Genomic DNA, 27328 nt, shown 5'->3' on the forward strand with positions numbered 1-27328 from the left:
CATCGGGATTATCACTTAGATATATATAAAAACATATGTACATATGTATGTATTATTAATTATTATTTTATATAGATTTCGAATGCGATTTCGATTTTGATTTCGATTCCTTTTTCAGTTCCGGTTCCGGATTCCTGGTTCAGTTCTGATTCTCAATTCCTTTTTCAGTTCCGATTCCCAATTCCGGTTTCAATTCCGAATCCCAATTCCTGTTTTGATTCCAATTTCTGATCCCTGTTTCAGTTCCGATTCCGATTAATTATTACTATTCGTATTGTAACTTTATTTTAAATCATGTATCAATTTGTTTCCGAAACCAACCGTTGAAATTTCAACATGCATAACACTAGTTGTGTATAAGCACGGTGATAGATTTTAAATCAAAAAAAATATTAATAATGGTAATAGTTGGAAGCTGCTACAAACATTATCGAGAGATAGACTAATTGCAGTAAAATTGAAGCTGAATTTAATGTAGTACCTTACGTGTTAATTTCGTAGTTATAATTCACTTGTAATAGCTGTCTGACCATACATTGGTAACTAATTAGAGTGAATATACATTTATTTATCTGTACACTTCTGTTTCAGGTACCACCATGACACTTCTCATCGTAATTTTAATAATTCCCTCACTATTTTCTACTTCTTATGTGTCATCCCAACTGTTTGATTTCACAACAATTGGCGACGTAGATGATTGGGTGGAATTATCGGACATCGTCAAGTCTACCGGCATGTCAAAAGCCCAGCTGGTTTTGCAAAAGACTAAAACCTTTCAAAGGGGAATAATGTTTTCATTGTTAAACCCCCAAGAAAACGGGGCTGGGTTCGCGGGTACAGCAAAACTAGGAATCACTAAGAACTTCGAAGATTACCAAGGATTAGAATTGAAATGCAGAGCTCAAGGACTAAACGGAGATTACAGAATGATACTGAAACATAAAGGTATGAATGAAGAACCACACATCAGTTACGAACAAACGTTTCATGGACCCAGAAGAAATTTCGAAATTGTGAAAGTGCCGTTTAATGGATTTATACCCTATTACAGAGGAAAATTGAGCAATACTACTGTAAAACTTGACACGTCAAATTTAACTGGATTCGGAATTCAGTTTTACAGTGATATCTGCAGCTCTATTCAGCAAGCAGGACCTGCTGCATTGGAAATCGACTGGGTCAGACCTTATAAAGTTTAATTTATTTAAGATTTCTTATTTAAAAAAAATCTGTTTAAAAATTTATTTAATTTCTCAGTTACTGTACATATAGAATCACTAAAACAGATTCAATCCAAACTGTTTTTCTCAATTATCAAACCATTTTTGAAAGCATCTACGATCAATTTTTCATGATTAAATTTTTCCAAAAATACCGTTAGTATAATTCTATATGCTTTTATTATTCCATTACCTAATGACCCACTCACCATTAAGATAAAATAACAGATAGGTTTGTTCGTTCTAAATAGCTGTCACTCACTGTATTATATAACTAATTGTATTATATGTTGGAATTATGGTCCCATAATATGGAGTCCCAGTGGAGTAACCCACTGGGTTGAGTTCAGAGGAAATATCGGTGTTTGAAATTGACCAGGAAGGCGCATTGGGGTTTACCTGTTAGGCCTTCCTGGTATATATGTATGTGTATGTAAAAATAAACTATGTAAATGTAGGGTAACTTGTATGGAATGAAACAAAACAGAAAAGATCATTATATTTTTATTTTATATTTCATTTTTAAACATCGTTGGTTTTGTAAGCTTTAATCCAATCAATTTCTAAAGTGGCAGGTCCTTTTTGCTTCATTGGCAAGTAAACTCCTCCATAAAATTGAATACCAAATCCAGTTATTTTTGTCTGATCTAACGGTTCTGTATCATTTATTTGTCTTCCTCTGAAATACGGCTTAAAATTTTCAAAAGGTAGCTTTATTAATTGAAAATCATTTTTGGGTCCTTGGAACATTTGTTCGTAGCTAACATTGGGCTCATCATTCATATTTTTGTGTCTCAATACTATCTTGAATCCATTGAATTCGCCTTGGGCCCTACATCTCAGTTCCAAACCATCAAATTCCCTTAGGTTCATTATAAAGTCTATTTTTCTCATTCCAGCAAAACCAGCCCCATTCGGTTGAGGGTTTAGCAGTGCGAAAAATATAGCTCGCTGGAATATTTGAGTCTTCTGTAGCGTCAAAACTGCTTTGGACATACCAACAGTTCTAACTGGATCCGATTGTTCAATCCAATCGTTAACGTTGTCCATTTTTGTAAAATCAAATATATCAATTGACATATTGCAATGAATTCCAGATAGCGTTACCAAAAGTGCGTAAACTGCGATATGGTTTCTCATTATGCGTCGATTACAATCTGAAAAAAATTATAATATTGTTTTAATTATACGTATTATTTATTTTACAACCAGAAATTAATTTTGAAATTTCATCAAAAATTCCCAATGGCGATACTCGAATTAATGTAAGATAATCGGATATTAATCGGTGCCCAAAACGAACATTAACGAGAGCCGCTCACAAACATCCTTTGGTCATTTTGGGTTATTTTTATTACCAACGCCTTAATCGCGAAGGATCCTCTCTCACCCTCCATAAAACGAAGGGGATTACAAAAAGCCTTACGTATCTGCTATAATGCCGTTAAAAATAATGGCATCCCCTAATTGCTTCGCGTGACCAATGCTTATCGTTGTTGGGAGATTCGAAGTTAAATCCGAATAAGAAGCTTAAAACAACGAGTACATCTGTTAACTTTTGTTTCATCTTAGTAATTCGAAATTCTAAAAAAAAATATTATGCACCCACTTGACAAAAATTTTCCCAAGGTGGCGTGGCGTATTTATCTCGTGATTTACATTAGTAACAGAGACTAATAATTAATAATTTTTTCCCTCGAAAAAAATCAAAAATACAGAATTAATAAATAATAATCCTGAATTAATAAATAAGCCTCTACCTCGATGATGGTTCAACTGATAACAATTATAAATTTACCATAAATATATTATGCCATATTATTACTGTTGATGAACAATGCAATGAAAATGATGTTCAACAGTCTCGTTTGTAATTATTATGTACTTATGATTAAAATGGTTCGGTGATTACTGGTCACAAATTACTCGTCACAAAGTCACTAAAATCTCTATAACGGAACATCTGGCAGCCGAAAAGTCCATCACACTAACGATAACTATCATAGTAACGAGAACTTGAGTGCCAAATATTGTGTATTCGCGATTTTCATGGCAAAAATTGTCTTTGTGACCACCCCAATGTGACGAATAGTCCAATTACCGATTAAAATAGGAGAATTTGAGTATAAGTGTAGAGTGGCGAAAAGGATTATTTGAAAACAGACCGTAAAAATACAATAGATGTGGTATAAAATGGCGGTAGTCAGTTGACGTTCGCGAAAGGTCGAAGCCGAAGCCCGAAGCCCGACGCCCCGACAGCCCCGACAGCCCCACCCCCATCCCGCCTCACCGCGAGCCCCCGTGTGACTCCGCACTTCGACATCACATACTAGGTAACAGCCTATGGAAACTGTCAAAACTAGTACATAACCTCAAACTCTAATTCATCGAATATCGAATAGTATTTATAAAGCCGCCTGCGTATCTCGGTCGAGTCGTTTCAGTGGAAAGCTCGTCTTATTTACCGGCTTATGAGCGGTCTGCTCCAGTCTCCGCACCAGGTTCAAAATATGACCCGCTTCCACCAGAGCAACTGAATGACTGAGCTCAATTTCAATATGACCTGTTTAACATTCATACAATGATTGATTTCATACAATTTTAATCATTTCATATATGTAATACAATTTTGAAATGTTGCACTAATTGTATTTAGAATCGCTTTGTTCAAATATTGGTAATATATTCTTTAAAGAGTGCGTCTACTCGAATAAAACATAACACTTTCAGACTGTTGATAAAAATATATATTATATCCTATTCATAAATGTTAATAATTTATAGTCTTTTCTGTATAAGAAAATATTTTTAATATTAAATTTTTATTTCAAAGTAAACATTTGAGCTGTTGAATTTTACATATCAACAGCTCAAATGACAAAAAACGATTTCAATATATCAAATTTTAAATTAAAAAAACAAATGACTATTACTGATCCAGTCAAAAATGTTTTAAAAATATGAAATTGAATTAATTTAAAACATTGAAATCAAGATTTATATACAGAAAAATCATTGTCTGGAGTCATCGTGTATGCAAAGTCATATACAGCAATGATTCCCAACCGGCTGATTGCTAAGCAATATGTGGTCTATCTCAATGATTACGATTGTGAATTTTGAAAATAATGTTTTCCATATCTTAAAATAAAATTTTCTATTAGATTTAAGTTGAGATTCATCTCAAAGATTTGCCAATTCACAATGAAGTAAGTTGGTTGAACAAAGGATATATTTTTTTTAGATTCTGAGAGTTCCTGAAATAAGAATTTTTTACTTTATCTATGTACGTAGTAACAATAGATGAAGTTTTGTGATCATGCGAAAATTCGAACTCGAGATTTTGACTGATTCGAACTCAGAATCGATCACTGATCACGTTTTCATGATCTAGAAAAAATGTGTGTGTGTGTCTGTGTGGGTGTGTATTTTGGGGATATTTTTTAATTTAAAGAATGAACAATAGTCCGACCTTTAAAACAAGGTTTTAGAACCATTCCTTCAAAACAAGGAATGGCTCTAAAACAATACATTTTGGATCAATTTAACAAAAACTTTACTGACATTAGTGAGCTTCACAAAATTTACAGTTTTTTTATAATATGAACCTTTTAAATATGTATGAAAATAATAATAAGTCTAGCAGAAACCATCATTTTTACAATGGATCTGGGAAATTTAAAATTGCAGTTGATTGAATTGCAAAATTACATTACTTTGACACAATTGAAATGTATTGAATTCCGAAAAATATCGATATTTAAAGTACGTTTTTGACAAACTATTATTATTATTTTACTTTGCCTTTTAAAATGAATATTTTTAACTTCGTCAACAACAAAAAGTCGATCGCCATGAAAATTTAGATGAAGAGTAGCTCTCACCTCACAAAAGTCAAGTACCCTTGATGTACGCAGTAATCTTATCTCCGAAAATACGGTCACCATTTTAAGTACAAATATCTAGTTGAAAGTTTTTTTTTACTATGTACTAATGTTTTATATTTCACGCGTACAATATAAATTTAGGGGAAAGCAATTAAGTTCAGTAAAAGCTGTGGAGTTTCTCAATATTTAAATCCAAATGTTAGTACTTAATAGTATACTGATTCTAGTACTAAGAGCAGTGGTGGCTCACGGGTAAAATATTTGACTATGATCCCGAGACGGAGATGAAGACAATTCGTTATAACAATTTAGAATTTGCAAAATTGCATTCTTAATACTTTTTTTTAATTTTAAATACGTAAATTTCTCTGGATTGCATTTCTAACCAAAATAAAAACTTTCAACATTCAATGTATGCAGTAATGTGAATGAATCTTTGATTGTTTTATCAGTAGCTTGATGTGTAGATTGAAGTACTTGAAAACATTGCTTAACCCTTTGCCCGCGGCAATAAATATAGCGAACAAGCCCTGTACGCGGCACCTTTTTCGCGAATTTGGCAATCGAGTTTTCAACCTTAAATACAGATTTTAATATTTACTCAAGTAACCAGATATATTAATTAACACATAAAGTATTATTTTAAACAATAAAATACATAATATATCTCGTAGTTTTGGCTTAATTGTCAAATAATCATTCTTCATAAAATTCACGTCATATAAACGAGGTTTCAGTATGGTTCCACAAAAAACTAATTTTGACTGGTATATATTCATTTTAAGCCAATTGAATAGATGACATTCAACTCTCAGTAATATATTCAACCAATTTTGAACCTTAAAACAGTTGAAATAGGCGCATATAAGCCTCAAAATCCCGTGCAAAGTTCATAAATTCTATGGAAGACAGCCGCGCTATAGACTTGTCGCCCAAAGCTTCCATAGAAGACGGCTGCGGGCAAACGGTTAAGAATCTCTTGATTTTGATATACTTAATTAACCATTTGTAGATTAAAATTCCATCTTGCTGCAGATAGCCTTAGTTGGAGATCATTCGTATATTTATTTCAAACCTTTAACCTATACGGCGAATATGAAAAAAAATACTGGGATTGCTAGTAAATTTGAAAAAAATATTCTAGAGGTAATCGAAGTGGTTGCCGCATTTTTAAAAGCATTTTTCATTATCAAATTCAATTAATGTGCATAAACAATGTATAAAATGCGCATTCTTGTATGGACATCTGTTTTTTTTCAATTGAATTGAATTGATCCCCACTCTTTTCCCCTCTCATTACATTAGCGCCATCAAATGTCTGAGCAATTAGTTTCGAAAGTTTATATTTTAAAGATATATCAATTTGGTTTAGAATGCATTTAAATAATCCGTCAACTTTTTGATTCTCTGGATTAAAATATCCCCAAAACCGTTCATATATCTCGCCATTTAGTTCATATCTAAAAACTATGACCATCTGCTTGTGTTCTGAAACATCAGTTGTATCGTCAGCTACATATGAAGTTTCATTGATTTCAGTCAATTTTTACAAGCCTCTTATTAGCTTTCTTTCGCAAAAAATTGAGCTAAAATTCCTACAGTCTTCAAATCGATTTGAAACTTTTTCACGACATATGTATTGTAGCATACAATCGCAAGAGTTCATTTTGAATAGTTTTAAAAGTTCCTCAAAATGCTAAACTATTACATAAAGTCTAAATTTGCATTGAAATTGACGAGTGACCACCAAAAGGAAGTTCGAAGCTACCACAAAATTTAATACAGTATGATTTTTTAAAAGATCAGCCTGGTTTTTATGACATATTCATTATGTCTAATAATTGCTTGCCTGTATAATCCACTCAGACATTCTATAATATTGACACTACCGAATAATGACAAACTTACGACATTATTTATTTGTTTTCTGGAAGTTCATGTTTAGCCTTTTGTTCTTTCATTCTGTTTATATTATTGAATCCATTTTCTGTCCAGATTGAATCCCCACTCATTAACAAACATGGAAAACAAAATAGTGTATTTCTCATTTCACAACCACATGGCCATTTCTTGTCCTTTAAAAGTTCGAACATATTTTTTATTATGGCTAGTTCCCGATTGAGCTATAAAAAAAATATCTGGAGTAGGACGAACTGTTTTTGTGGAATTTAAAAATTCGATAGAAATCACACCTGATTATTGATTCCATCACTCACTTTTGGCATAGAAATACCAAGTTAGAGACTGCAAAAGCCAAAAATCTGTAAAAATTGGGCATTTTATAAAATGCTCATCTCATAAACAAAAAGAAGCTTACAAAAATCATTATCATATTCGAATTCAGTGGGTCAAACTTAGTAAAGATTGATTATTCCGCAGTATAGTAAGTAAAAATCGTGATTTCTTTTTGTTTGCTCAGTGTTATTTATTTGGACGAGCCACCACTGACTATTAGTGAAAGATAAACATGATGTGTAACGTGTTGTGAAACCATGATATTGAGTGGAGATATCTTCTATTAAATCTAATTTTAAAATATTGTGATTAAGTTGTGGAGATAGTCGTAGTAGACATCACCCAGTGTACATCAGCTAGCTCGAGTGTTAAATTTTTCCATAATTATTTTGCTTTACGAGTAAGTAATGATCTTGTTTGAATCTTGAACATTCACTGACTAAGAGCCAATTTTTATCTGTCACTTAACTTGATTTTCATTCGATCTTCGATATCAGTACCTTATGCATAATCGATTGCTTACTTTGAATATACCCAACAGTATTTTATAACTCATTTGACTATATCTACACATTATTGAATGTCGACAACCAGTTTTATGTTATAGCAGTGTAAAAGTCATTCGATTTGCTATATACGTGCACGCCTACATAAATGAGTGTTAATAATAGCCACATATTACATGCAAACACACAATAATATTCTCTTTTGTAAACTCGTAGAAAATTACAAGATGCCGGGGGGAGTGAAGATCGAGTGGAGTGGTAAAATCACCGCTTCCAATCCACGTGAACATCCAGTACTTATAGTGGGCCAGCTGCGTCATTTGAAACAGCTGAACTATGCTGACATCAGCTGCAAACTCAATCCTGATGTTACCGAAGAAGTAATAACATCATTCTACAATATAATACGCCATCGTGTCATATCTGATCCTCATGTTTCATTTTATTTCTATTTAAGTTATGGCTAAGTGCAGTTAATAGTTTGGTACCTGGAGAGAGTGTTCCGTTAGTTTTGAGAACGGCTATTGCTACTTTGCCTGCACGCTGCTCCCGTCATTCAGCTCCAGCGCGGCCATATGCTATTTCGCAAATTATCAGCCAGCACGCTCACACCGTTAACCATTCAATATTGGTGAGTAATATTACCACACAAACATTTTACACTGCATGTATTAAGGAATTAAATCAATATGTATGCATTTTATTACAGTTAGTTTGCGAAAAGACTGAACTTTACGCTTCAGCTAGTGCAATAGCAAGATCGTACCCTTTGTTTTGGAGAAGGTTAAATTTGAAAGGTGCCAGAAGAAGCTGTTGGAATCCGTCTGAAGTTAATCCAATACCTCAACCAATAGTAACGGTAGATTTTCTACTTGTACCTTCAACTGCTAGTAAGTTTGCAATGTTATTAACACTATGGCGGCCGCTGACTCATATTTGTATCATATTGGGTGCACAACGCTTAGTGGTCGCTGGTACATATATGTATGATTTACGTGTATGTTTCAGTCCGCAGATATATTTTTGTATCACGTTTTCGTCATAAACGAAAACGTGAATCATATATGTATCAGCGGCCAGTAAGCTTTGTGCACCCAACATGATACAAATATGAGTCAGCGGCCGCCATGGTGTTAATATCGTTAATTATATTTAGATAGGTAATTTAATTACATTTTTAGCTCACATTTTCCAATTATCCATGTTATTTTTTCATTGATATTATGGTTTTTATTATAATTACTTAACTAACTTTAAATGTAATTTCCAGATAATGGTTGTGATGAGTCCATATGGAAAAATCCAGCGACCAGTCTTCTGGATACCAATTTGAGTGAAGAAGATCTCTCAACAATAAAACAGACTGCAGATGCTATTCGTCTCACAGCACTCATTGTTGACACTCCGACCAATGAAATGAATGTTGATCATTTCTTAGAGGTATACATTTATAGTTCACTGTGTACTTGTATATATTATACATATGTATCTATGATATTTATTTTTGGTATCAAATTTATAGCATATAAAAGATGTCGGTCATGAGTTTAATATTACACCCACCATTATCAGAGGTGAAGAGCTCTTGGAACGAGGCTTTGGAGGCATATATGGTGTTGGAAAGGTATAATGTATCCATATATCTTAATGTACATAAATTTTTATAAATTGAACATTTTCCACGGATCCAAATATGTAATTACAGGCGGCAAGTGTTCCACCGGCTCTTGCTGTGCTCAGTTGGACACCTGATGGTGCGACAGAAACAGTTGCTTGGGTTGGAAAAGGAATTGTATATGATACCGGTGGTCTAAGCATCAAATCCAAGGTTCAATATGATAAACATGATTATTATAAGCTTTTTATCCTATTAAAATTACGTTCAACTTCATTTTATATTATTTTACAGACTGGTATGCCCGGTATGAAACGAGATTGCGGTGGAGCAGCTGCCATTTTAGGTGCTTTCAAGGTTGCCGTGCTTGCTGGTTTTAAGCAAAATCTTCATGCAATCTTTTGCCTCGCAGAAAATAGTGTTGGTCCTGATTCTACTAGGTAAAAATTATATTTTTAATTTAAATCGGTTGGATAGAACTTAATTTTTTTAAATACTCGACAATTAAACTATCCAAAAGCGCAACGTTCAAAAGATAATATTCATTTTAGGCCAGATGACATCCACAAACTGTATTCGGGACGCACAGTCGAGATTAACAATACTGATGCAGAAGGTAGACTGGTTTTAGCCGATGGAGTAGCGTACGCCCAGAGAGATCTTGGAGCTGATATAATAGTAGACATGGCCACACTTACTGGCGCACAAGTAATACCGCTATTTATTTAAAATATGTAGATAGTAAATGCATTGTAAAACAAAATTATATAAAATTTATAAGAAAGTTCCTGAGTGCACCCACACATGTGCCATTTATATATACGCATATATTTTCATTTATGTTTTTAGTATACATATATAATACATATGTATGTATATACTAAATTGTCATTGATTGCAGGGATAAGAAGTATCTCAACACGTCTCCTAAATATGTTATATAATCACTCGTGGTATTGCATTCTGATCGATGATACAATATGTGTGTTTGTAAAAATTATAATTATTTTTAGAGCATAGCTGTAGGTAAATACCATGCAGCTATTTTAACCAATAATGAAGAATGGGAAGATGCTACCGCGCAAGCAGGAAGAGCTGCTGGAGATATGGTGTTCCCAGTTCCTTATGCACCTGAACTGCACTTCAGTGAATTTTCTTCAGCTATGGCTGACATGAAAAACAGTGTTGGAGTTAGTAAATTTCACAATAAACTGGTTCCTAGATATTAATGGATTTGTAGTGATCACAAAGACATGATGCTGGAATTTTTCAGCATTTTGATATGAATTATTTTATTATTTATCAATATTAAGCTGTCTGTAATTTTTATTCGACTTTCATAACTATCAAATATGACTGAAATTGCATTAGGCAAAATTATTTGGTAATGAATAATATTTAATTGTTTATATACGTACTAAATGCGATTTACCTTATTGTATGTATATAGATAAAACATAATCAGTGTATTTCGATTTTTAGGATCGCAATAATGCACAAGTTTCGTGCGCGGGACTTTTTGTGGGAGCACAGTTGGGTTGGGACTTTCCCGGAATTTGGTTGCACATAGATATGGCAGCGCCTTCTTATTCTGTAAGTAGCAATCAGATTTGTTTTCTTTTGTTGAATGGTATGTGTTTCATTTTTTGGATTTGTAATAGGGTGAAAGAGCTACCGGTTACGGAGTTACTCTGTTGAACGTGCTTTTCGGGAAACATTCCAAGCGACAAATACTGCAGGATTTGGCGCCGAATTTCACGTGTACCTCGAAGGCATCTCCTGCGAAAAAAATGTGTCGTGACTGATGAATATGTATTTATTGTATTTAATACCAATATTATTTTTTGTCCAATCAACTCATTAATTATGTATATTTTTGCTGATAATTGTATAAGGTTATACATACTACATATGTATATTTATTATATAAAGTTGACTATAGCGTGGATCGCAACCCTATAAATAATAACAAATGAACAACAAGTTTTGTTAATCATATTCAATTTAATTATCATACGAAAACAAGGATTTACAAATATGCTTAAATTATCTAAATTAGGATTATAAAAATATTAGTTAAAAAAAACACTGCCAATGATAATAATTGATAAAACTGGGTTTTTTTAAAGGTCATGCATAATAGAAATGTAAACTTTTAAAAAAGTTGGAAATGTAGAATAACAAAAGTTGTATTCAACATGTTTTTTTTTATACTAAATTTTTGTTTTGCCTATATTATTTAAATAAAAATTATAATTCTGAAATATAGTACTTTCTTTATATATTCACAATAATACAATGTAACGGTTAATGGAGAGAAAAAAGTTTTATTTTTCTTTTAACTTTGATTTACAGGCTTCAGTAATTTCTAGTATCATATAATATGTATTATAATCACAATTTCTAAATTGCATTCGGCTACAATGTATTGATTATTAATACTGAATTCGGAATCGATGGTTTTATATTTTTTTAAATATTCTGCACGCTTTGCCGTTTCATATATTCTGTACGAATTTACAGTCGCTGTAGAAGTTAACACTAAAAATCGAAACTGCAAATATTTAACGAATTGAAATTACGTGTTATTATAATGTATATGTATTGTATTTGAATTCAAACTGATGCCTGCCGAAAACTCAAATATGAATCATTAGAGCAGAAGCAAGGTTAGTCATTCGGTTAAACCATTTGATATCTTTTGATCGATGTTTCAAATTTTTTCGACGGTAAAATAAATAGTATTAGATTTGTAAAAATAATTATAGGAAAATATATAAAATCAACCTTTGGCGATACTAACTCAAAATAAATCTAAATTTTTGAAACATTAAAAATACTGAAATCAAATGGTCAATCAATTCTGAGTTGGTAAATTTCTTAATAAGTGAAACGTAAAAGAGGTTTGTAAAAATACGAGATTTTGCATAACTCAAAAATAAATACATCTCCAAATGATCACACTAGTCATCATTTGTATTTCAATTTCCATCATGTGTGTATTAAATTATTTTTACTGCATTAAAACTGAAGTGCTTTAAACATTATATTGATTTGTTTAGAACAAAAAAAATAGTTACAATCTATCATAGAAAAATGAGAGTTTGTTTAAATTATAATCTTTTGAAATTCTTTTATATACTTACCTAAAATGTTATATGGTAAAACAAAATAAATAAAAATTCAGTAAGTTTATTGTTTATTTTTTTTTATTTTCCATATGCAATGTGTATATTATATGAAATTATAATTTTAAAAAATAAATTTGGTATCCCTATGAATTTGTACACAAGTACACATAAGGCGAAATTTTCAATTCTTAAATACGTAAAAAATATATCAGAATTACTTTTCAAAATTATGCTAAACTCTAGATGTGTATTATAAATAAAAGTAAGTATATTTTTCTGATAAAAAGTTTACACATACATATAGTATTGACTACTACATAGATATGTATATTTACAAATAATATAACACATATTACAAACAGCTAATAAAAATGCAAGAATTCGGCTCAAAAAAGACCGTACGCATAACAATCTCAACTCAAGACACAACTAAGTATAAAGTGTTTATGGACATCTTAAAAATAGATTATGTTGCACAAAATAACTATTGCTTTCTTATCATTTAAATGTACAAACTCTTACTGACTTGCATGATGATTATAAATATTAATAATTCTTATTGTAAAAAAGAAAATAATTTCTAATATAGTAATTCCTCGATATAAGGTAACATAGGAACTTTGTTCCCCATTCTAAAGTTCTGTGCGACTTTTCATAATTCCCTGACTCCTGTACCATAGTTTGCTCCACCAGCTCTGTTTAATGCATCTCGGAATAGTTCTATTTCGAACTCTGACAATGTTTCTAACTGCAATTCAACTGCAAAGTTCTGTAATAGTAAAAACAAAAAATAATACATTGAATGCTGAAATATTATATCTGCAGGGATTTAAATATTCAAAGATTCATTACATTAGAAAAATACATTGATCAATTATTAGAATTAGTTTAAAAAAGTGGACAATTCTAAGTAGTGTATAGTTAAATATTGGCCACTTAAACTGAAACAATAAATTGAAATATGATTTACCAGTAAATAGTAAACAGAAGAACCACCAAGAGTATAAAAGATTCTTACTCAACCCAAGTGGCCAATATTTGTACACTGTCCAATTATTTATCTTTTAATATTTAATATTTATTTATGCCAAATAAAACTCATCAAATGTATGTATTTGGCATAGCGGCTTTGTCAAATATCGTCACTCTTCTCAATTTGACCTTAACATGAGAAAGAGACAGATATAAACACTGCCTCTTATCTAGATACGTACATATGTTATGCGGGTCTACCTCACGGGCCCGAAAACGCAAAGATTGAAAATCGAAAGATCGTAAGTCGAAAGGTAAAAAAAGGGTGCATGGTAAATGGTACATACTCACTTAATTTGCACGAGCAGGATACAACAGGAACAAGAGGAACAGGCTTTTCCTCCCGTATTCTGCGCGCGCACATTAATACAGGAGGAAAAGCCTGTTCCTGTTGTATCCTGCTCGCGCAAATTAAGTGAGTATGTACCGTTTACCATGCACCCTTTTTTTATCTTTCGATTTTTGATCGTTGCCTTCCGATATTTGCGTTTTCCGGCGTTTCACATTCGGGCTCGTCCCGGAGACCGGTTATGCACATTAGATATTGGTGAATCACACTCGTCGTAAGCGAGCTCGTTAGTAATTCAATAAAAAAAAATGGAGTCGAAGTCGCTCAATTCAAATACTTCAAATCGTACTCCACCCAAAAAGCTATGACTCGGATTTTTGAAAAAAATTCTTGAGCTGTTTGTTTATTTTGTTTTGGGGAGGGGCGAAGGGAGTTTAAAATTATAAACGGGAGGTAAAATTGTGAACAAGGTCCCACAACTATAGCTACTACAGCATAGCGTTTGTTTTGTGTGGTATTGGATTGGTATGGATTTTAGTGTGGTAGCAGTGATTGTGGTCGTAGCCGTATCGTTGCAACACTGACTGTCATCTGTCAGTGAGTGGCGGGAACGACCAGTGCAACTGTTCGCCGCTGAACTTTCGATTGTTGTTATCCAACACCAGCTTGATGACATTGATTTCGTATTCTTGTCTGTTTTGGTAACTGACCATTTTAAGTTAAATACGTAGTACAGTATTAATAATTCTGATTTTACCATATTCATTATGATAGCCATTCATAACCTCAAAGTGGTTCGGCCATACTAATGGTCAAGCTCAAGGCCAAATTTTATGTTCTTAAAAGCTTTTTTATGAATATAAATGACAAAAAATTATTTATGATTACAATGCACCATGTTGGCTTAATTCTTATTTCATGTAAGGATAGTTCAATGAACTCATGACAAAATGCTTGCAGGTCGATAAAGTAGAGTCCATTAGTACCACCAATACATACGTATAGCAGTTCGAATGTTTAAAAAAAAAATACTATATTAAAACAAAATATCGAAAATTAAATAATAAGTACATATATAAAATTGAAAATATTGCGAACACAAGTGTATGAATATGTGCAAATATTTAATTTCCATATATTTCTTCGGTTTAGTGGCAGAAAGCTTTAAGTAAAAAAATCCTTGTTCTAAGAAAATCGACTTTCAAAAATCATGAATTTCAAAGCTGTCTATTTTGTGACCTAAATAATTATTCATTTACTATGAAACGTGTAAATCATTTATGTATTTGATTAAAGTATTAACAAGTGTTTTTCCAGTAACAAGCGAGGATATAACTAACTTAATTCGTATTGAAAATATTTAAATTACGCCAAAAATAAATCTAATATGAATCAGCTTGTTTTTTCAAACGACAGAGCGTATTGAAATCTACCGAGTTGCATTATTAGGTTAAAACAGCCAATTTTTTTGCTCAAAGCTTTCTGCCACTAAACCGACGATATCTAATATATAATTTCGAAAGAGACTTTGTATGTTTGTTTGGTTCGTAGAATCCGTGACGTTCAATTTAATAAAAAAAAAAAAAAAACGAATACTCAATAAAATTTAAATAAAATAAAACTATTCAAATAAATTCTATCTAATGTTTTCTATTACATTAGCCATTTTTAAGCGGTTTATATTACAAATACCGAGCGAAGCCGGGTAAAACCACTACTGCATTATAAAATTGAAATGTCATTATTTGTCTTGTTCTAGATCAATCAACAAAATGGAAACTTTTTTATTTGAACAAAGATCTGTACTGCCCTGTCGGGAGAATCAACTTTTACAAATTTATAGTTATATTGGTAACATAGATGAGCCAGTGCCACACTGTTTATTTCTATATGGAAATGCAGCGACAGGAAAGACTGCGTGTTTGATAAATACTCTTGAATATCTATCATACCGATATGTCGTTCTGAATGCTGTTGAATGTTACACGCAAAAGATTATATACGAGACCATTTTAAATAAACTTTCAGGACATGTCCCGTCGCGTGACAACAAATATATGTCTGTTTTCAAATGTGATAATATAAAAGATTTTGTTGCCCAATTAAATTTTATGTTCGAGAAGTACAGTTACGAACCGGTCATTATAGTATTCGATAATGCTAGTAGGCTGAGAGATATGGAGCATAATATATTGCCAGCATTTCTACGACTGAAAGAATTTTGCAATTTAAATGTATGCACAATTCTGGTGTCTGATATACCATTTGAAAAGTATTTGTTGAAGACTGGACTGAAAGAACCGATTAAAATATTTTTTCCGCAATACACGAAAGAAGAATTATACAACATAATTCTAACAAACCAAGCCCAGTGTGCTAATTATGCATTACAAAAATTAGAAAGAAATAGCAAATTTAAGAATGATATACTTCGACATGATGTGTTTGCCAATTATTTGAATGCATTTTTAAGTGTATTTTATAGACCTTGTAGGGATTTAGTGGAGCTGAAACACATGGCTAGATTAAATTATGTTGAATATTGTGAGCCCATATTAAATGGAAGTATCGAAGCTGATGATGTAACAAAATTGTGGCGGTATATAGCCCCAATTTTGAAATCAAGCTTAGAAATATTATACCTAAGATTGAATGGTACAAATAATCATTTGAATCAAACTGGCGATCCTTGTTATGAAATACAATTAAAAATGGAATCTCTCGATTTAACAAAGGAGGAAGTGGTTAAAGAGGGTGAACAAATTCTAACTAATGAAATGATGTCAACTGAGACCTTTGCTCAGAGCTTCGAACTGCCTTTCTATGCAAAATTTTTACTGATAGCAGCATATTTGGCAAGCTTCAATCCAGCTAAGGAAGACAAAAGGTTATTTATGAAATATCATGGTAAAAAGAAGAAGCGAATGCAGCTAGTTAACGCTAATGCGAAACTTGCTGAAAGGTATAATATAAAGTATACACTGTAATTTACTTTAATGTTTCCTGATTGAGAAAATTTAACTTAAAAAATTTAATTTTTCAGATTAAATATTCAACTAGGACCGAGAGTATTTACGCTGGATCGAATGTTGGCAATATTTTATGCGATATTAGAAGAACGCGCTGGTCTTACTGCAAATTTGTTGGCACAGATATCAAGTCTGGTCCGCCTTCGTCTCCTCACTGCTTCGACTGATTGTATGAGATACAAATGCACAGTGAGCTATGAGTTCATTGCAGCAATTTCTAAAATGGTCGGTTTCAACATTCGAAAATACCTCTATGACTTCATTTAATCTCTAATTTATGTGATTTAATAGTATTTCAATGAATGTATGTAAATGATTCATATGATTAATGTAATAATTGAAACAATTCAAAATGAATGATCTTAATTCAATTATAACACGTATGTATTTGTGAAGATGTAAAGCATCATTAAAATTTTTTCGCATCAAATTTGTCAACAGTTTATTATAGTATACTCATTCGTATATAATAAATGACTCGTATGAAATAAAAACATTTTTTCATTCAATTATAAAATGTGTATACTTTTAACTTATAAATATTATCTATTTTTATACACATGTTTGTGTATTGCTTCAATTCCTTAAATTCCACACATATTAATGGATAATATGTGTGGTTTAACCTTTATTAATCAGATAGTGATGGTTTAACCTTTATGGATTGTTAAAAATGAAATAAAACATTCGGATTTTTCCCGACGAAAAAATCTTAATAATAGAAAATACTTACAGAAATAATATCTTTAACCATGGCTTTATCGGTGGACATCTTGGCACGTTTAATGACAGAAACACCATGACCTACCCACGTTACAAATAGAAACTTTCGTCTTTTTGACATTTCATCCCCCATTTGTAATCTGAAATTTGAAAATATGTGAGTACATTAAATAGTTAATCAAAAAAATATATGTCTCAAGATTATTTATTTTTAGATTTTTGTTGTTTATGTATGATACTGTTGTAAATTTAAGCACTAAACCCAAACGAGCGGAGATATAACGCTACAATATTTGTTTTACGTCATTGGTGAAGAAAGAACAAGTATTGTTGATAACTAAGAATCTGTTTAAATGTATAATATATTTTCTTCCATTAACAAATCAGACTACTTCCAGTCAAAAATTTAAATAAATACCTTAAAAAATAATCAAATCATACAACAACTTACTAAATTGATTTTATTACCTAATATATCCAAATGCTCTTTCATCGTCTGTGAACTGTTCCCTGAATTCGTCGAAGCTGGAACCTGTAGCACTGCATACAATGCGAGCACCTTCATATTTAAATACAGCCCTAAAAATGTATATAAAGCAATTAATCACTTACGAATTAAAGTTTCATATTCACAATCAATTATTTAATAGACTTTATTTTGTTTTGCTTTCTAACAGGCGATGTTTCTTTTAGCAATCCACTCAAATTTTGAAATAAAGCATAATAATACTGCTCGTAAACGTAATATGTATGTTTGCTCACATGTTACTTATCTGTTAAGTCTGCAAAATTCGCAACACTGTGGTGAATGCCGTTTTTATTGTTTTGCAGTATACCTACTATTTATTTTTAGAATTTCTGAAACACATTTGAATTAAAATTACTTACCAATCTGTTAAGGAATTGTCAGATCTAACGTCGTCATACGCCGCTCTTACAGCCTCTCTATCCACACCAGTCGCCATAGCAACCTGTTTAACAATAAAATTTTGTTACTTAAAAAGCGTGGCTAACCTACATACACACATATAACTTATTGTATATATTTAAATAAAACCGTAGTCAACTTTAATTTGACTTAAACTCAATCAAAATGAAATATAGTCAAAACTTAATGAGCTATTAGTAGTTGTACATTGTATATACTATCATATTTTGGTATATTTTAAGGTAATTTTATTCAATTGAATAAAACAACGTGCTGCGAATAACTGCTTTGTGCGCATATGCAGAAGCTGAATAATCGTTCAGGCAAAAATGTTTGATGATTCACGGTTCGCCCAGATGCGTCATGCAATTTCCAGGACATTCATCCGCGTGATTCTTACTAATTTAGCGGACCCTTTATTTTTAAAACACAGAGGGGTAAATTTATCGCCAATAAAGACAAAATACTTTCATATATATATATATATATATATATATATATATATATATATATATATATATATATATATATATATATATATATATATATATATAATATAACTAAAATAAACATATACTATGAAAGTGTTCTTAAATACATAAACGCGTCCTTTTATTTATAAATGAAAACAATTGGTTTCGTTTTTTTCTTTTTTTTTTAAATAAACGTTAAGTCTTCTGAAGTTAGTTTATATTAAAAAAACATGCGTTTTCATGTGGTTTCTAAAAAGAGAGTGTCTTCAGACGTCGCCGCGCACACGATTTTAATAATGAGACTTTCTCGAATGTATTGAGTTGCAAATTCACGATTGTTTGTGAATAATGTGAACAAATCACGGAAACTGTGTGGTCTACCGTTGATAATAACCGATTCCATAACGCTCTCCTTATTATACGCGAAGAAAGTAATTTTATTCAAAATTAATTGGTTATAAATAAAATTATACGAACGTGCAACTTTTATGTGAAGGTATCAACTATATAAAGTAATAATAATTATCAATTTTTCGATGTGTAGTGTGTACGCATGTCTTTTAAATATGCCGATGCAAAACCAATATGAATCATGGCATGGAAATGTGCCGATTAAATGTAAATTTGCCTAACGAGTGGTACATATTTCGGTTCCTATTTTCTTGCGATTTCTGAATATTTACACAGAAATGAAGATGTCAATCTTTCAACGAATGAACCAAAATGAGTTTTTTTTTTTTTTGCTTTCATTATTCAAATGATAGTTTTTAACGGCTGCGAAGAGTTGACAATCATTCTATTTTCTAGAAATCGGTAGACATATGATATTTATTACTACACACAATCAATTTTAATTATACATGTGCAATATTTATATATTCAATTTCTTTTTTTTGCATAATTTTAAAATTAATCAGCGTTAATTAATTTTTGATCTAAGTTAAATTATTTTGGTGAATTTTGTTTTTGAAATTTTATTACACCCATTCATTTCTCATCTATAATCAATTGTATTCGAAAATAAATTACACGCACTGCACGGTTTCAGATTCACTGACCCGTTGCACACTTGACCTTGAATACAGCGAGACGCGTCTACAGACACGTTGATCAGTGATTCTTCATCTTAGAAATGTTATCTGCTAAACATTTTCCCTTTTTTTACTAATTATTACCCCACATAGATAAACGTAATCTTCCTACAGTATGAATTGAATAGACACATACTAGTCACAAACTAACGAGGCAATTTGATACTTCGAGCCGAGACAGAATACACAAAACCACTCCCTTTCATTAAAATGCCGTAAAATTTCATACGCATACATTTGCCAAATTAAAAAAAAATAACAACAAAACGAAACATATGCCAAGACCAAACTATGCATGTAATTAATGTGCACATCTTCTGTATTTAATTTACGATAGTTGCTATTGCCACAGTGGTTTTCGGGTAATTTTACCGTAACGTACGTATTTCGACTGGCGTTCATTTGAGGACCACTCGACAGCGTGGTCTGCGGATGCACCATATGGCACCGGCTGAATAATGAGAAGCAGCATCAGCAACCGTTGACGGAGACGACGTTGCGGAAGGGAGTGAAGAGAAGGGGAAACGTAGTATATAGAGAAGTCTGATGCTGCATACTGAAAAGTTTATTAACCCTGGAGCCGGACTCGAGTCGGCATTTTTGCCAATCTCACCAACCACCTGGACACGTATTCAGCGAAACGCGCGCATGTGTGTGATCGTCTAACTGTGTCGAGAAGATGGACAAGAAATGAGAAAAAAAAAATAGCAGAATGAATTCGATCAGATTCGGTGGTAAATCGAATGTCCTCGCCTTTTTCATGCAGTATGAACTGTGAACAAACATATCCGTCCAATATGCTTCATATACATATGCATATCTGAATGAAATGAGATGATCACACATATGTGTGCATCACACTTTCTCGGTTTAATTTAAAATATTCGTCGATGTCAATCGACAGCATGTTTTTAACGATTTTTGTCAGCATGGAAATAGAGAAAATATAAAAAGTTAACTGAGAATTGGGTTAGTGTCACTGTTCACGCCCGTTGGCGTCGAATTGAAATTTTTACACTATCACCATACTTCGCACATTGTGTGAGCTATTTCTATTGGAAGATTATGTGCATATATTTTTAAAGAAGATCAGTAACAGTTTTTTTATATGTGTACATAAGTAATTATTAGAAATGGACTGGTCCGCAGACTATCGATCATGAATCATATACCGATCGCGAGCCGTTTACCAAAATCAGATTGACGTTAATCAATAGATTAGATTTCTAACCAATTGCTTCTAATAGCTCTTACAGTTAATGCCGAAGATTATATTATAGACAATAATAGTGGGCATTATCAAATAATTTAAAATAAAATTCAATGATAATTTATTTTACATAAAATAACCAATGATTTACTTTTACATACGTATCATCATCATCAACAACTATAGCCGCTTAACATCCACTGCTGAATCCAGGCCTCTCCAACATGCTTCCGCTCGTTTCTGCTTTGCGCAACTCTCATTCATCACACCACACACATTTTCCTAATTTAGTCTACCCTGCGGTGTTCCTTTTATCCTTTTGCATTCTCTCGGGTACCACTCAAGCACTTCTTTTGTCCACAGTCCATCTATTATTCTAGGCACGTGGCCCGTCTTTTCTTCTAGCCACGTGACCACGTGTCATTTCTCGTTATTCCGAGCATACAGCGTTCCATACTGCATACATATATCAACATAAAATGTTGTTACTAAAGCCCGGACCCTGAGGGGGTCGTTTATTGTTCAAATGTTGTAAATGCATTGTTAAAGGTTTGCCGAACCTTTTTTATAAAGCATTTACAACAATTGAACAATAAACGGCACGCTTCCGGTCCTACCTCTAGTTATTACTTTAAAACAAGGCTGCATAAAAAGGAATTTCTTCAACAGAATTCAGCTCATTATACATAGTATTCAACAGAATTCAGCTCATATATAAGTATTAAAAAGTTGATATGATCCTGTTGATGTGTATATACAGGATATGTTAATTTATATACATACATACATATCTTTAATAATATGAATTCCATTGATATGCATTAACTGTTACGGTTAAATGAGATACGATAGATAAACCTCCACATGAATGTATATACAAATACATATAATATAAACACTTTCAATTTTGTGTTTATAATATTCATCTAGTTTCAAAAGTAAGTTAAATACATATCGGTCTCCGTGACGAGACAGAATGTTAAATTACAGAAAACGCAAAGATCAAAGATCGAAAGATCTTAAGTCGAAAGATAAAAAAATGGTGCATGGTAAACGGTACATACTCACTTAATTTGCGCGAGCAGGATACAACAGGGACAAGAGGAACAGGCTTTTCCTCCCGTATTAATGTGCGCGCGCAGAATACGGGAGGAAAAGCATGTTCCTTTTGTTCCTGTTGTATCCTGCTCGCGCAAATTAAGTAAGTATGTACCGTTTACCATGCACCCTTTTTTTGATCTTTCGACTTAAGATCTTTCGATTTTCGATCTTTGCCTTCCGATATTTGTGTTTTCTGTAATTTTACATTCTGTCTCGTCACGTAGACCCAATACATATGTATTCATATCAATAAGCCGTCTCATTTTTTCCTCATATTTAATTACTAAAAGTTAAATATATAATTAATTAATAAAATACATACATGTGACTTTTTCACCAGCACTATATATGCTTACAATTATAGTTGGTCCACTGTAGGAAGACAACTAATAAAAACGTACATGTTGTCCCTTACACCGCCTCTCGGCCAATAGCATTTCGTACATACAATAGAAGATTGTAGGTGTGAAATGCTATTGGAAGAGATGGGATGCAAGGGACAGCATGTTCGTTTTACTTAAGTGTCTTTCTGCAACGGATGGATTAAAGTGTTTTATTGGTTAGGCGGACCATATAATAAATATTAATAATATAAGAATCATAGGCAAATATATATACAAAAAATAAGTCCTTAAAATTTTGGCCCAAACCTTCAACAAGATATTTTTTACTTTCAAATTGAATGACCCCTCCTTGACCATTTTCTGGATCCGATACGAGATTAGTAGTTTAGATATATGTATGTACAATTTATTTCTGTCTGCCTTTATGGTGTCGAGACGTGGACCATGAAGGCGGCGGATAGACGGAGAATCGATGCCTTCGAGATGTGGTCCTGGAGACGGCTACTGCGCGTGCCTTGGACCGACAAACGCACGAATGTGTCTATTCTTGAAGAATTGAAAATCAAGGATAGACTGTCAACAATATGCCTGAAACGTATATTGCAGTTCTTCGGCCACATTGCACGAAGAGGTGAGGAGAGCCTGGAGCGGTTGGTTGTGGTTGGTAGCGTCGAAGGCAGAAGAGCCAGAGGCAGATCCCCCGCACGCTGGACTGACCAAGTATCTGCAGCGACGGGCGCTTCCACGGTAGCAAGTCTTCGCCTGGCCGAATTTAGAACTGAATGGAGGCAGCTGGTTGACCGCACATCATAGTCACGATCCTCAGTGATGAGGGAACCGACAGCAATATATGTACAATTTACATAATAGTTGAACCCGGCATGCGTTGCAATGACACAATAACGCATGCAATTCCCGTTCCCGTTGCGTTCTCGTTCCCGTTCCCATTTGTCGGAAGAATGCAGGCAGCGAACACATTTGAAATTATTCAATTGTTTGTTTATTTTACCCTAACAACGCAGGTCGCAACGCGAAAACATTTGAAATTATTGCGTTGCAATGCCACTCATTCCCGTTTTTCCCGTTTCCGTTCCCGTTTTTGGGCCATTTTTTTACAGTAAGCTTCCCGGACATGCATGCAACAAATCCTGAAAGTTCCCTCGTATTCGGTTGAGTGGTTTAGGAGCCTATACGAGACAGACAGACATTTATTTGTATATAAATATATATAGATAGATAGAGTACGTACAATAAGATACAAGGGGAACAGCCTGTTCCTCTTGTATACTGGTCGCGCACACGTAAGTAAGGCTGTGTGACAAAAACAGAGAGAATTTCACCGCACGCCACTGGATATCATACATACATATCATAAATCGTTAATGTCATTATAATTTTTTTGAAGAATGAGACAACAAATTAATATTTTTACTGTTAATTCGTCATTTACTGTAAGAAAACTCCGTTAATAAGACAGTGTATTTAATTAATATATGTATGTATGAAATAATAAAAAAATATGTTATCACATTAACACCAATAATAATTTATTTCACATTAGTCATAACATCACACTCATAACCAAGATAACAAAATTTGTGGTTAGTCGTTTAGCATGTATGTATGGAGATTCCGCAAAAAACATCCTTTAATCTAATTTAATAATTTTTCATCCACATGTTACAGCATATATGCATGGCTAAATTTCTCTAAAGGTCACGGTCGAACTTTCCGCTAGTGTAAAAAACAGATAATTAAAAAATGGGTACATCCATTGTCCAGTTTTGAACTCGGCGCGCGTGGCTGTCTCAATGCAACGTAAAAGACCTATTTTTGGCCATCTCCCCTTTTCGGTTCTATTTACGACCTGTCAAGTCTGACCATATCCAGAACTCCGCGTCGAACTTGAAAAGTAAATATATGTATACCAAGCAAACTAATGCGGTCAACACACACATATATAACTCGACTATCAATATATAGGTGCATACATAGTGTTGCAGGAATAGGAAACGCATATTATACATATGCATACATGTCTCAGTACGACACATGGGTACATACTTATGTATGTATATATGTATATGTATATTAATTAGTTTTTGAAAATAGAAAGAATGAATAAAAAAATAGAAAGTTTAATAATAGCAACGAGAATGCTTATATGCATATGTATATTCATTTGTTTTTTGAAGTTTAAATTATATCGCAGGACAGAATTTTCAAATTAGATTAAAGAGGAGGGAACTAATCTCTTTTCGCTAACCGAAAGACAAGAAATTATGATTTTTTTTGTGTTTCGATAACTAACGACAAATAGACGAAAATGCAACAATCTAGGGGCAGTTGATACAATGTGGTTTGGATTTCCAGGACGTGACTAGTCGATTGTGCAGGTCGTTACCACAGTGTCACCTCGGACAGGGTGTCCGGTTTCCGGTTGCGAAACCTCATTTATTGTACGATATCTCGGAGGTCAATTGACAAAGTGCCAATCTCATCGATTGTGCAAACTTTCAGTAAATCTTGGTGGAATTACAAATTTTGCTACAGAGTTGCAATGTGTATACATATCAGCTTTATAAAAAAAATGCATTAACAATCTATGACATGTTGGGAAAGCAATCAATCAACTTATTAAGACAATCCTTCTAAAGTATTCAAAATTCTTGGGTTTCTATACTAATATAAAATATTTTTTAAAGAGTAAATATGTATGTATGTATGTACTTAGTACGACTTTCGTTAGACGCATTTTCACCAAAATTTATGTAAATTTTGGCACATAATGCACGGATTTTGTTGATTTTAAAAAACATTTAATAGAGAAGAAAAAACAATCAAACATGGGAATTTTAATTATTATAAAAAAATTTGGAAATAACGGTTATCACTTCACTCACACATCTTACGAAGTTAACGTGGTAGGATTAACGGTGGGTGAATTTTTTTCGAAATGCACACACACACGCACACCCAAATCATAAAATATGATCAGGAGTCGATACTGAATGCAATAAGACAACAATATTTTATTTATCAATACTTCATCAGATATAAATATAATTAGAAAAAATAAACAAAAAATTTTTGAATTCAATAAGCTCAACAGTTACGAAAAAAAAATGTTATCAATGGTTTTTACTTGAAAAAAGTCCCAATTTAAATTAAATAAATTTGATATATTTTTTACTAGCTTAATTTTATAAATAAGATAAGAAACATAAAGATTAAAATACAATTAAATTCATTATATTACAATGTTATACTAATTGCAAAACTTTTTGTAATTATAAAATCATAATAAACATATAAATACTTCCCAATTGAATATATTGCACAATTTTTTTTCTATTTTCATCAAAAAATAAACGCCATTAATTTTTGGCTGATTTTGAATCATACATCCTTTCCCTTACAATGTTATACTAATTGCAAAACTTTTGGTACTTTTAAAATCTTGAAAAATATCGTGGAGTCGTCACATGAATCATACCAACATATAAATACTTCCCAATTGAATATATTGCACCAATTTTTTTCTGAGTTCATCAAAAAAACGACGTCAATAATTTTTGGCCGATTTTGAATCATACATCGTTTGCCCTCACACAGTGCGAGTCTTATTGCACACAACAGACTATAATGTCGACATTTTTGTTGAAAACATAAATGACAAATCTAGAATTTTCGGTAATGGATCAATAAAGAAAATTTCGTTTTTTTTTAACCTAATTTGAAATGGGGTGACACTTGGAAAGAGATGAAAATATGAGAAAATAAAAAGTTAAGCAACCACTGCACCGGTATGAAGTGCAATGGAGGGGGTCATCGACCGGCATCGAGAGTCTGGGCGTCCCCAGAAAGCTCACCTTCTTCGGTCCATTTTGGACGATGGTGTCGTACTCGAGCCCCTCGACCGACATGTTGGAGGAGAGGGAAGGGGTGCTAATACACGTCACACAGTCAGAGAAGCACTGCGAGTGCACGACACGACCGCCAGCAAACGGCTTTCCGAACAGAATGGACTCACGCCCAAACGAACCAACACTACACTCCACTCTATACGTTCATACATGCATACATACAACCGGTTTCAAAATACGCCTTGATGCCTCCCGCTCCCTCTCTACATCTACACTCTACACCCACCCAACCACCCACTTTATCCTCCTCCTCCTCCCCTTCTGTATCGATCGTCTAACGATGCGCTCCTAGCCACCAGCCAGACGAAAATGCATTCATACATACATACATATGTAGACATAAGCTTACCATATGGTATCCGGAATGAGGATATGTCCTCATTTTCGGTTTCGAAATAATGTCTACGTCCTTCTTCTTCTTCTTCTTCTTATTCTTCTTCTTCTTCTTCTTCTTCTTCTCTTCTTATTTCTTGCATTTCAAATTTATTTAGTGTAAAACAAAGGAAATACTTTTCACATGATACGTTTCTGCATGCACCAGTACACAGTGCTTTTTTTTAATTGTTCAGGACAGCAAATCAATGT

The 27328-nt window shown here is 32.8% G+C and overlaps 5 protein-coding genes across 7 annotated transcripts; 3 read left to right on the forward strand and 2 right to left on the reverse strand.

Moving 5' to 3' along the window:
• Window positions 1-481: 481 nt before the first annotated feature.
• On the reverse strand, window positions 482-3783 carry LOC143910086 (uncharacterized). The gene is made up of 2 exons (XM_077428449.1): window positions 3689-3783; window positions 482-2380 (listed from the first exon to the last, which is right to left on the reverse strand). Exon 2 carries the CDS (start codon window positions 2361-2363, stop codon window positions 1746-1748), a length of 618 nt encoding a protein of 205 aa, XP_077284575.1. The 5' UTR covers window positions 2364-2380; window positions 3689-3783; the 3' UTR covers window positions 482-1745.
• On the forward strand, window positions 600-1358 carry LOC143909156 (uncharacterized). Its single transcript, XM_077427057.1, has 2 exons — window positions 600-1181; window positions 1290-1358. The coding sequence occupies exons 1-2, from the start codon at window positions 600-602 to the stop codon at window positions 1356-1358; spliced, it is 651 nt and encodes a 216-aa protein (XP_077283183.1).
• On the forward strand, window positions 3379-12654 carry grsm (probable aminopeptidase NPEPL1 granny smith protein). Of its 2 annotated transcripts, none has more exons than XM_077428446.1 (12): window positions 3379-3556; window positions 8068-8231; window positions 8309-8482; window positions 8561-8741; window positions 9122-9291; window positions 9374-9475; window positions 9557-9679; window positions 9761-9906; window positions 10018-10174; window positions 10480-10656; window positions 10949-11059; window positions 11128-12654. In XM_077428446.1, the coding sequence occupies exons 2-12, from the start codon at window positions 8079-8081 to the stop codon at window positions 11269-11271; spliced, it is 1638 nt and encodes a 545-aa protein (XP_077284572.1). In that variant the 5' UTR covers window positions 3379-3556; window positions 8068-8078; the 3' UTR covers window positions 11272-12654. The 2 variants fall into 2 exon arrangements, with proteins under 2 accessions (XP_077284572.1, XP_077284573.1); XM_077428447.1 differs by lacking the exon at window positions 3379-3556 and adding an exon at window positions 7661-7745.
• Window positions 12512-27006, reverse strand: LOC143910087 (coactosin-like protein). 2 transcript variants are annotated; one of them, XM_077428450.1, is made up of 5 exons: window positions 26690-27006; window positions 18559-18641; window positions 18139-18249; window positions 17681-17810; window positions 12512-13366 (listed from the first exon to the last, which is right to left on the reverse strand). In XM_077428450.1, exons 1-5 carry the CDS (start codon window positions 26741-26743, stop codon window positions 13250-13252), a joined length of 495 nt encoding a protein of 164 aa, XP_077284576.1. In that variant the 5' UTR covers window positions 26744-27006; the 3' UTR covers window positions 12512-13249. The 2 variants fall into 2 exon arrangements, with proteins under 2 accessions (XP_077284576.1, XP_077284577.1); XM_077428451.1 differs by lacking the exon at window positions 26690-27006 and adding an exon at window positions 18806-18898 and having other exon boundaries at window positions 12650-13366.
• Window positions 14449-17687, forward strand: Orc5 (origin recognition complex subunit 5). The gene is made up of 3 exons (XM_077428448.1): window positions 14449-14619; window positions 15678-16880; window positions 16962-17687. The coding sequence occupies exons 2-3, from the start codon at window positions 15691-15693 to the stop codon at window positions 17212-17214; spliced, it is 1443 nt and encodes a 480-aa protein (XP_077284574.1). The 5' UTR covers window positions 14449-14619; window positions 15678-15690; the 3' UTR covers window positions 17215-17687.
• Window positions 27007-27328: the final 322 nt, after the last annotated feature.

Source organism: Arctopsyche grandis, chromosome 3 (assembly GCF_051622035.1).
Source record: "Arctopsyche grandis isolate Sample6627 chromosome 3, ASM5162203v2, whole genome shotgun sequence".
NCBI lineage: Eukaryota > Metazoa > Arthropoda > Insecta > Trichoptera > Hydropsychidae > Arctopsyche > Arctopsyche grandis.